Source organism: Rhododendron vialii, chromosome 1a (assembly GCF_030253575.1).
Source record: "Rhododendron vialii isolate Sample 1 chromosome 1a, ASM3025357v1".
NCBI classification, from domain to species: Eukaryota; Viridiplantae; Streptophyta; class Magnoliopsida; order Ericales; family Ericaceae; genus Rhododendron; species Rhododendron vialii.
In genome coordinates this window covers 22,697,155-22,709,126 of record NC_080557.1, presented here as the reverse complement: position 1 = coordinate 22,709,126, position 11,972 = coordinate 22,697,155, and the positions used below count along the sequence as shown (strand labels likewise).

The following is an 11,972-nucleotide window of genomic DNA, read 5'->3' as shown; positions in this document are numbered from 1 at the left end:
AATCTTTGTATGGGTTGAAGCAGTCTCCGAGGGCTTGGTTCGGTAGGTTCACAAAATCCATGAGAGCCTTTAGATACCATCAAAGTAATTCAGTCACACTTTTTTCTTGAAGAAATAGGATGGTAAGATTATTGCCCTTGTTGTATATGTTGATGACATGGTGGTTATAAGAAATGATCCTGAAGAGAAGGCAGCTCTTCAGAGTTATTTGTCCAGTGAGTTTGAAATGAAGGACCTTGGTCAATTGAAATATTTTCTTGGGGTTGAAATGTCTCAATGTAATACCCGCCCCGGATATTTCGGTATTTTATTTACTTTTAATTGAACTATATGTTTTGGGGTTAAAAACCGTAAACAATTGAACTTGCGAGGGTCTTATAGGTGATTTGCGATTAGAACATAAGTTAATAATAGGTCTCGCTTGCACACAATAATCTTTATATAGGTTTACAAATATCCTGGGGAGATATTTCTCCCCATTCTTCTCTCGTACGTGTGTGTATGTATATATATATATATATATATATATAGAGAGAGAGAGAGAGAGAGAGAGAGAGAGACGGTTGGGAAGAGGAGAAGAGAAAGAGGAGAAAAAACCCTAGTTTGTTCTTCACGAAATTATTCAAGGTATCTAGAAAACTTTTTAATTTCTGGTATTTTTACTAAGGGTTCAATAGTGTGTCTATTGTATTGTGGTAAATTTTCAGAATTTTTTGAGAAATATGGAAAAAGATAAAAATCATAAACCAAGCTGTGGCGGGATTCCTGTTTTTGAGCAGACGGCTTACAGAGCTGCGTCTTTCATCAATTTTTTTATGGTTAAACGATCCTCCTGGTTATGGGTCCTTTTGGGTTTGAAACATTGATAAATTAGTGATGTTTTGGCATTGGAATTACTAAAAAGTATTAAGTATTCGAGTTTTTATGAATTTTCGAACACAAACTGTTCTGGTGGAAATTGTGTTGCTCTGCTCAGAATTTCTGAGTTCGGGGGTGATTTTGACTAGGTTCCTTTGTTGTGAAAAATCAGGGAAAAATGAGGGATGAACTTTGATGAGTGATAATGGTGTGTACCAAATTTGGGGTTTATTAGATGTATATTCTAGGTTTGGCGGAGTTTTCAAGTTGGTGTGATCCTGCTCGATTTTGTGTTTGTGGCACCGACACATCTTGGGAAAAACAGTCATATCTTTTAGCTCGGGTATTGAGTTTGCACACTGATTTTTGATTTAGAAACTAGACTTGTATGCCTTTCAGAATATATAGGGTTTGTGGCTTGTTTTGTTATAGGTTAAATCAGTTTTTGGTTTGAAGTTGGTGGACGTGCAAAATCTGTAATTTTGGACAGTTGAGTGAGTAATTTCGGACGAGCATAACTTTGTCGTCCGGACTCTATGTTGGGAAAACTTTATATCAAAATTCATGTACCGGAAGTGTAATTTCTAACGGTGGTGGTCTCATGAACTAGTTCTAAACCTATTAAATGTTATGATCATTCTAAGACAGATTGGTCGTGGAATGTTGTCTTTTTGGAGAATTGGGTAGTGTTTGAGTTTCACACTTATCGTGGGACACTTTTAGGTATTGATTTGGACATATTTGTATCCGTTAGACATTGTTTAGCTTCTTATTAGCTTTATAACCTTGTGCCAAGTATTCATTGAATTAGTAACTAATATGAGTTAACTTGTGGCTAGGTAAAGAGCCGGTCATTCGAGAGGTGCCGAAACCTTAGTTTGGCATACCTCGGTCGACACAAAGGTGAGTGTGTTTGATATGGTTATATTCAATAAGGTATTACATGGTGGTGGTTGTGTATCATGCTATTTGGGATTTAGCTAATGTTATGCATGTTTGTTGTATGTTGATTATACCGTTGAAGGTTTGTGTGTGAGGCACATCATGTCATAAGCCATGCCGCCTAATTAACGGTAGTTGGGAGCATGGCGTGTGGGACACCATTCCTGGGGTATATGGGATTATGGTAGACGTGCCACCGCATATGTTGTGATTATATGTGTGTTGTCTTTTTGAGTACATAAGCTGAAATTGTGTGAACTACGTTCAAGTGAGATATTCCTTCGGGTATTGTAGTATTTTATTAAATGTATTCTATATCTCACACACTCTGGGTTTCCTTTTTGGATTGCCAGGTCACAGGTGGTCGTAGAGTTGGTCCACTACCGGTCGGCATTTTGGGGACACTTGGATTAGTATCGAGTGTTGGTGTTTTTGGGTCGAGTTGGTTGTAATGGGTCAAACTATAATTTTTGTTAAACTCATTTTGTGACTAAGGTTGTCAAGTACTTTATGATTTCAAGTTTTTAATTATGTGGGGAACTCTGTTAATGTTTAATTACTTATGTTGGGATAAGAGGCAGCAACTTATGTACTATGTAAGTTCGTAAAATTGTTGACACCTTGTTTATATTAAAGTTAAGTCTTCCGCTGGGGTTTTACTCTGTTATGTGTATGGTTTATCGTTTAGATTTTGTTCTTTGGTGTGTGGAATGCCATGTGGCCCACTTCGGGTGTTGTTCCGGGACGGGGCGTGACAACTTGGTATTAGAGCTAGTACTTTCTAGACTCTGAGTTGAGGGTCGGTTGGGAGTTCAGTAGTGGACCATAGGGGTTTTGTGTTTCTTGTGTAGAGGTAGGATTGACTAACGGGTGAGTTATATCTCTAAAATTGCGTTTGCTATTGATTGTTAAAGTTATTGGAACAGATATTTGAGAAATGGCTTCGGAGCATACAGTTCATGCTGAGGACGCTGCGTCTAGTGATGATGAGGTTGAGCAATCTGAAGTTCCTTTACAGCAGCCGGTTGTGGGGGATGCTGATAAACTTCTTGCGACTGTAGCCTTGCTTGCAGAACAACAAACAGCTCTTATGCAATGGCAAACTACAGAGAGGCAATGACTCGTGGAATGGGCACTGGTTTACTTGAAAGGTTCAAAAAGCTATTCACTGTGGAGTTTGAGGGGGCAATTGACCCCAGTGATGCTGAAGAATGGCTTAAATCTATGGAGCGGGTGTTGAAGGCTATGGAAGTGACCGACGCACAAAAGGTGACATTAGCAAGTTTTAGCTTGAAAGGTAGTGCTCGGGATTGGTGGGAGTCGTTTGAGAGGCAGTGGACTGCCCCTCTGCCAGGAGTTATACCTGCGGTACCGCGAGTGGTGACGTGGGAGCGCTTTATTAAAGGGTTCAATGATCACTATTTTTCGAAGAGTTGGAAGTTGGACCAGGCAGCGACATTTATTGAATTGAGGCAGAACAGTATGACTGTTCCAGAGTATGAAGCTAGGTTTGCAAAATTGTCGAAATATGCTCCAGACTTGGTGAATACAGAAGAGAAAAGATGTCAGCAATTCCGAAAAGGGCTTTCATCGAAGGTAGCTACAAGGTTGACTACCTATGAACAAGAGGAATATGCTCGGTTGGTGGAAATGGCTAGGAGGGTAGGGAAGGATATTCAGGACTATAATGATAACCGGGAGTCATACAAGAAAAGTAAGACAGAAAGAGCAGCATTTGGTAAGTCTGGAGGAGGTACTAGCAAAGGTGGGGGTCAAAAATCTCAGGTTACCAGAACTCAAGATTTCGGGAAATCACAATGGGGTTCCACGGGGTGGTGCAAAGGGAAGTCAGGACAAGAGACTAACCGACAGACAGTGAGTGGTGCTACGACAATGTCTCATCAATGTTTCGGTTGCGGGTCTACGGATCATTTGAAGAGGGATTGTCCAAGTGCGCTTAAGAGCGTCAAGTGCTATACTTGTGGTGAGTTTGGGCACATGTCGATGCAATGTCCTCGGGCACCAATGCCGGCAGCATCTTCTGTGGGTAGTGTGCAAGGTGGTAGAGGTGGAGGAGCCGGTAATTCTATAGCAACAGGTAGAGTGTTTGCAATCACACTTCAAGGGGCACAGGCTTCGCAAGGGGTAGTGACAGGTACTTTGGTTGTTCCTAGCACTTATGCACGTGTGTTGCTAGACCCTGGGTCTACGCATTCTTTTGTATCTAATGCTTTCATTAAACATTTAGACAAGCCTGCTAAACTTTTAAATATTGCTTTAGCTATTTCTACACCGGTGGGTGAGGTAGTAGTTGTTAATGTGTGTTACGCGAGTTGTGGATTGGTGGTTTGGGGAAAGAGGTTATTGGTAGATTTGTTGCCATTAGATATGACTGACTTTGAAGTGATCTTGGGTATGGATTTTTTGTCGGGGTATCATGCCGTCATGGATTGTTTTAGTAAGGTAAGGAAATTATATTTCAGTTGCCAAATAGTGATAAGGTGAAATTCTGTGGTGATTCAGTAGTGAGTTCTACTTGTATTATTTCGGCACTTAAGGCCAAATCCTTGTTGAGTAAGGGTTGTAAGGGGTATATTGCTTATATGATTGACACTGAAAAGAAAGCACCTGCACTAGAGGAGATACCAATTGTTAATGAGTTTGCGGATGTATTTCCGGATGAGTTGCCGGGTATCGTGCCAGACCGTGAGGTTGAGTTCACTATTGAACTATTGCCGGGTACTAATCCGATATCTATTACTCCGTATCGTATGGTGCCGGCAGAGTTGCTTGAATTGAAAGTGCAGTTGAAGGAATTACTAGATCGGGGTTTCATTCAGCCTAGCATATCGCCGTGGGGTGCACTGGTCTTATTTGTCAAGAAGAAGGATGGTTCCATGCGTATGTGTATCGATTATCGATAGTTGAACATGGTGACAGTTCGAAACCAATATCCATTGCCGAGGATAGATGATTTGTTTGATCAATTGCACGGGGCTACGGTATTCTCCAAAATTGATTTGAGATCGGGCTATCATCAGATTAAGGTAAGGGACAGTGATGTATCAAAGACAGCTTTTCGTTCCAGGTATGGTCATTATGAGTTTTTGGTTATGTCGTTCGGTTTGACCAATGCTCTAGCGGTTTTCATGGATTTGATGAATTGGGTATTTCAGCCATTCTTGGATACTTTCGTTATCGTGTTTATCGATGATATACTGATATATTCTCGCACCAAGGAGGAACATGAGGATCATTTACGTATCGTGTTACAGGTCATACGTGACAATCATTTATTCGGGAAGCTTAGCAAATGTACGTTCTGGTTGGATAGTGTGGAATTCTTAGGGCACGTGATTTCTTCTGATGGAGTTTGTGTGGACCATAAGAAGATAGAAGCGGTGGTTAATTGGGAGAGTCCCAAAAATTTTCAAAGATTCGAAGTTTTCTTGGCTTGGCGGGTTATTATCAGAAGTTTATTCATGGCTTTTCTGCTATTGCTTTGCCAATGACAAAGTTGACTAGGAAAGATGTGAAATTTTTATGGTTTGATGAGTGTGAGAACAGTTTTCTTGAGTTGAAGAAACGATTAGTATCAGCACCAGTTTTGACAATTCCGATTGTTATAGAGGATTTGGTGGTCTACACTGACGCTTCATTGCAAGGATTGGGTTGTGTTTTGATGCAGCGGGGTAAGGTTATAGCTTATGCGTTGAGACAGTTGAAAGTTCATGAACAGAATTATCCAACACATGATTTGGAGTTAGCGGCCGTGGTTTTCACTCTCAAAATATGGAGGCATTATTTGTATGGAGTATTGTGTGAGATTTACAGTGATCATCAGAGTTTAAAATACTTGTTCACGCAGAAGGAGTTAAATTTGAGGCAACGACGGTGGATGGAGTCGATAAAGGACTACGATTGTTCTATACATTATCATCCAGGTAAGACAAATGTGGTCGCTGATGCTTTGAGTTGAAAGACAACAGGAAGATTGGCATGTGTACGATGTTCGAGAGTTTCAGTTTTTACTGAGTTGAAACACATGGGGGTGGAGTTTTCACTGAAAAGTGGTGGACCTTTGTTAGCTCGTTTCAGTGTTCGACCTTTGTTTATAGATCGGATCAGAGATGGGCAGTGGTAGGATCCTGATTTGCAAGAGTTCAAGCAGCGTGTAGAAGGGGAAAATGCCTGAGTTCAGTGTTCAGGATGATGGTATGATTTTGTTTGGAAAGAGAATGTGTTTGCCAAATGATATGGTTTTAAAGAAGGAAATTTTAGATGAAGCTCATTGTTCTGCATATGTTATGCATCCAAGAAGCACTAAGTTGTATCGTGATTTGAGAGAATATTTCTGGTGGAGTGGTATGAAAAGGGAAATTGCGGAGTATGTGGCTGGCTGTGAAACTTGTCAGCGAGTGAAGGCAGAACATCAGAGACCGGCAGGTTTGTTGCAAAATCTTCCCATACCGAAGTGGAAATGGGATCATGTGACGATGGATTTTGTGACAGATTTGCCGCGTTCCAAAGGGGGGTACGATTCCATTTGGGTTATCGTTGTTCGATTAACAAAGTCAGCTCACTTTTTGCCGGTAAAGACTACTTATACCACGATAAGTATGCTAAATTATATGTTGACGAGATTGTCAGATTGCATGGGGCACCTATGTCTATTGTTAGTGACAGGGATCCTAAATTTACTTCTAGATTTTGGTTTAGTTTGCAGCGTGCTATGGGGACTTCTTTGAAATTTAGTACTGCATTTCATCCACAAACTGATGGTCAATCGGAACGAACTATACAGATTCTAGAGGATATGCTGAGAGCGAGTATTCTGGATTTTGGTGGCGGTTGGGAAGAGAACTTATCGTTGGCGGAATTCGCTTATAATAACAGTCACCAAAGCAGTATTGGCATGCCAACATATGAGGCCTTGTATGGTAGACGATGCAGGACTCCGATTTGTTGGGAGGATGTGGGTGAAAGGAGTATGTTGGAACGAGAGTTAGAGCAACAAGCCACTGAGGAGCAACCATTGGGTCTGGAGTTAATACAACAAATGGCAGATGGTGTTAGATTGATTAGAGAACGTTTGAAAATTGCACAGAGCCGTCAAACGAGTTATACGGATAAACGGAGACGTGAGTTAGAGTTTGCACTGGGCGACTTTGTGTTTATTCGTGCTTCACCTTGGAAAGGGGTTATTCGCTTCCAAAAGAAAGGAAAATTGGCACCGAGATACATAGGTCCTTACGAGATTGTGAAAAGAGTAGGGGTTACGGCTTATCGTTTGGCATTACCGGTGGAGTTGGCTCGGTTACACGACGTGTTTCATGTCTCTATGCTTCGGAAGTTCATGGGAGATCCGTCACTTATTCTGGAATCGAAACCGTTGGAACTTTCTGAGGATTTGTCTTACGAGGAGACACCGGTTGAGATTCTATGATCGGTCTAAAAACAGACTTGCGAGTGCAATGTCGAATATTATAAAAGACTTGGTTGAAACTCTCGCTAACACAAATTGATTTTAGGAGAGATGGTGAAAAGCGATCTAACAAGTGGTATCAAAGTAGTCATGGATTCGAGTCGCGAGAGCGTCATCACGAGGGAGGAATGTTGGGCCCGGAGTTCTCCCATGAATTTGGTTACACAATGCCACTTCATGCATCGCTCTAAAAACATAATTACGAGTGCAATGTTGAATCCCAAAAGACTTAGGTTAAGTTCCGCTAAGATTTTTTTTGAGATTTTTGAGCTTTTTCTTATTTTGTTCTTTATAGTTCAAATTTTGTTTGTGTTTGTTAGTTTTGCGCATAACTTTTATGTATTATTGATTCGTCTCGTCAAAATGAATCGAAAAAGTAAAAAAATATAACTTTTACCCAAATATTTTCTGACATATCCAAGATAAAGCCCAAAAAATCTATATTGAAACACTCACTAACACCAATTAGTTTCAAGAGATGGTAAAAAATGGTGGGAAAAAATGGGACTTTTCTCTGCCAACTCATTTGGATAGTGATAACATTTTAGGGTAAATTAAAAAAAAAGTAAGGGCTTAATCTATATCTATACTTGTTTGGCTTTGTACCTTGAAAAGATTGTTAGAATGCACACTGACTAATCCTAAGGAACCAATTTCACTGTTCATTAGAGGAGGACAAATTAAAGTCGGGGCAGCGCGTCGTAAGGGATAACCCAAAGTGAAAGCTGTTACATAAATCTTGCAAATCGAATCTAAAATTTGGTTGTAAAAGTGGGGATCTGGGTGGAGTACCGCCATAGAACTCAAGAGTTACACCTACTTGTTCGACTCTATACTTCGATTCTGCTCTTCGAAAAGAAACATCGGCTCTAACAATTCCGTCCCCGCTATTTTTTCCTCAAAAACCTGTGAGTGAATGATGTAGCTGAGTGATCGATGGTCTTCTCCAGAAAGAAAAGAATGATGGAGCTAGCTGAGACGGAAATGACGAGAGAGAGAGAGAGGGAGGGAGGGTGAAATGAAAAGATGGGATGTTTGTCTCACGTGGTATTCACACGTGGGTACAAGAAGAACAAGGAGCACTGCGGCGGTTGGAAGAGGTTGTCACCGCATGTTTGTTTGCTTTACGCAAACTACTCCCCCTACAGGTCTCCGCCTCCTTTGGCGCCGGCGTGGCTTTGAAGTTTGCTAAAAAAAAAAGAATCGATTTCTACACCATCTCATTTTTTTATAACCACTCTTTTTTTTTTAATTTTAGTGTTGAAAGTGTATGTATTTTTTTTGCTAAAAGATAAAAAAGAAAAGTAAATATCAAAAAATGAAGTGTAGAAATCAATGCCCAAAACAAATCACTATCCAATTCTTCTACAACTACAAACATTTACACCAATACTTACACAAACATACTCATATTTACCAGGCGACCAACACACTACATATTTAATTAAGTGCCGACTTAAGAAAAGTAATTTCTTTTAGAAATGTACTCAACTTGTAGCTTTTGTAGTTCATTACTATATTAGTACGGAGCGGTTCTAGAGACACCTATAAAAACATCTAAAAAAACACTCTAAATCTCAATCTCATAGTTCCTAATCAAATTTTTATGATCCGAACCGTTCAATGTGTGCAGAATGTGATTTTAAGGGTGTCCACGAGAAATTAGCAAAAAATATGACCGGGAAGTGCTTGTTTTGAGCAATTTTTAATTGAACCATTCAAATAAAAACTACTCAGATTCAAATAAAAACTGTTCAGATCAAGCCCTTTCCGGTAATTTTTTTTTTGCTGATTTTTCATAGTTACCCTTAAAATTACGTTCTGATCACATTAAACGACTTGGATCATTAAAATTACGTTCCATTGTGCCTCATTCCCAGCCATCAATCTGGTCCCCCCTTCCTCTCCATTTCCCATAATCCTTTGATTATTCAAGTTCAAAGCTGACAAGTAGCCTGAGCTTATATTATAAATACCCGCATGTGACTGATGCCATACCAACTTATCAACCCTATTCGTCCACAACAAAGGAATGTTGAGAATGCACCGAGCGTGATTCGAAAAAAAGAGCTATGAAACAATATCCTCCCTCCACGTAGTCGAAGAAGGATTAATAAGTTACTTGACTAACACAAACTCCCCATCGTCCATCAGCCTTTGCGGTTTGAATGCCCCATCTATTGGCACCCAAGGATCCTCATCAATGTGCACATGTTCGTCATTCTCAATTGACCACCGAATTCCAATGGTTATAACCTTCATGCTTTCCCAAATGCTTCACCATACCCAAGATGGATTAGAACCCAGCTCTGCTTCCATAAACGATTTGTCTTTGAAATATCTGCTCTTCAGAACCTGGGCCAATAAACATTCTAGTGACATCATAATCCTCCATCCTTGCTTAGCTAAAAGAGCCAAATTATAAGACGTAAGATCTTGGAACCCCAACCCTCCCTTGAATTTAGGATTGCACAGCCGACTCCACCTCATCCAGTGGATCTTTCGTTCATCACTTTTCTGACCCCACCAAAATATAGCCATAGCCGCTTCAATTTGGTGACACAAACCTACCGGTAACTTGAAACAGGACATAGCATATACCATAAGGGCCAAAGCTACAGACTTAAGCAACACTTCTTTCCCAACCTGGTTAAGAATTTTCTTTTTCCACCTGGCTAATTTCTGAAGAACCCTATCCTTAATATAACTAAAAAGGGCTGTCTTAGACTTCCCCACCTCAGCCGGCAACCCCAAGTACTTCCCCAAATCTGCACGAATCGGAATAGGCACCAACGCACTCAGCTCCTGCTTCAAAACAACCCGAATATACCAGAATTATAGGGGACAATTTTGGGCATGTTCCTTTAGAAAGGAAAAAAAAAACCTTATCGAAAACGTATTTAAATTGAGCATGCCACTACAACATCATCCTAGTTCGAGAAATATGAAAAAACAATAATATCCTATATTTCTTATCCATTGCAAAACAGTAAATTTATCATTTGAAAAAGTAACGTTGACATATTTTCCTAGTGAATTCATTGTATATATTAAAATGTTGCTAGTAAATAATAGTATAATACTATCAGAGATGCTACCAACACAAATTTTGTGCACAACAATTGTGCACAGATCCATTTCGGGCCCCAAACAAGCAATATGAGTCGTTCATTAAATTTAAAACATTTTTTTAAGGGCTTCCACGAAACATCAACTCAATCCAATATCAATAAGTGCTTAATCCAATCATCTAATTTTTTATTTAGATTACAAGATCCTGAAAAGTTAAATTATTGGATTGAAGGTATCAAATTGAGTTGATCAATTTTTTGCGAGAGCCTTCAAAAAAATGTTTTATATTTAATGAACAGCTCAAATCGTTTGCGTGGAATCCGGAGTCGATTCCCACACCGTGATCTCTGTACAAAATTTGTATGGATAGACTTTCTTTCTGTAATAATATAATGTTACGTTCTTCTGTAATTACAGGCACCATACCCAAATCATTTCACACCCATGCCAGTAGTCAGGTAGGTCCGTGGTGACGGGGTGTCACCGATCGAGCCACGTACGTGTCGAGATGATGTCTTTGCAGCAAGCAGCTAACAACATTGGGTGATCTTGCTCAAGGGCACAAACAAGCGAGCATAAATTGATCGATGACATGACACCATGTTATGTTATGTTATGTTAACGGGAAGCACTTCGGTGTCTCCCCTAAAAAAAAAGACACCGTAACTTTTGACATAACAAAATCATTATGAGCATAACTAAAATGGTAAAACACATTACAAGCATAACATAACCGTAACAAGGTATAACCAAGTAATATCCCAAAAATCAACCAAGACATAACCAAACAAGTTATGGTTCTGTTATGCTTGTAATGGGTTTTAATTATACTCATAATGGTTTTTGTTAGAACATGTGTAAACGTTGAGTCCCACATCGAATGAACCAAAAAATAGTTGGACCTTAATATACAAGTGGATAACTTACCACTTATAAGGCTTAGCCTTTTAAGTGGATATGGGTCATTCAGTGTATATTGAGCTCAAGTGATGTGGTGGACTATTTGCCGTTACTCCCACACAAATTTGAGCCTTGAGCACACAGTGGCGGATCGATGCATCAGATGAACTCCCAACAGTTTTGTTATGCCAAAAGTTACGATGTCTCCTTTTTTAGGGAAGACACCGAAGTAATTCCCTATGTTAACATACTCGATGGCATCAAAATATTAAACAAAATGATTTTTTTATGTCAAAAGTTACGATGTCTCTTTTTTTAGAGGAGACACCGAAGTAATTCCCTATGTTAACACACTCGGTGGCGTCAAAACATTAAACAAAAGGATAATGTTATAGTGTTTATCCTTACAGTGTTTCCGTTATGCCTCTTGTAATTTTCGGTTATACCTCTTGTGGTTTTCGATTATGCTCTTTGTGGTTTCATATTATACAACACACAGATCCACACATGGCATAATATTGAACTACACATGACATAGTCGAAAACCACATGAAAAAGACATAACCGAAAACCACAAGAGGCATAATGGAGACACCGTAAGGGTAGACACCGAAACACTTTCTTTCTTCGCCAAGTCATGTGACCCACCACCCAAAAGCTTCCACATTATATCTTCATCACTAGCTAAACCGTATAATAAGCAACAACATTACCA

At 39.7% G+C, this 11,972-nt stretch overlaps 1 protein-coding gene and 1 long non-coding RNA gene across 2 annotated transcripts; one reads left to right on the top strand and one right to left on the bottom strand.

Annotated features, from left to right (window-relative positions):
- Window positions 1-1,271: 1,271 nt before the first annotated feature.
- Window positions 1,272-2,462, top strand: LOC131336621 (uncharacterized). The gene is made up of 2 exons (XR_009202890.1): window positions 1,272-1,761; window positions 2,154-2,462. It is a non-coding gene; the product is annotated as an uncharacterized LOC131336621 (long non-coding RNA).
- Window positions 2,463-9,562: 7,100 nt separating this feature from the next.
- LOC131329595 (uncharacterized mitochondrial protein AtMg00310-like) lies at window positions 9,563-11,924 on the bottom strand. The gene is made up of 2 exons (XM_058362815.1): window positions 11,868-11,924; window positions 9,563-10,090 (listed from the first exon to the last, which is right to left on the bottom strand). Exons 1-2 carry the CDS (start codon window positions 11,922-11,924, stop codon window positions 9,563-9,565), a joined length of 585 nt encoding a protein of 194 aa, XP_058218798.1.
- Window positions 11,925-11,972: the final 48 nt, after the last annotated feature.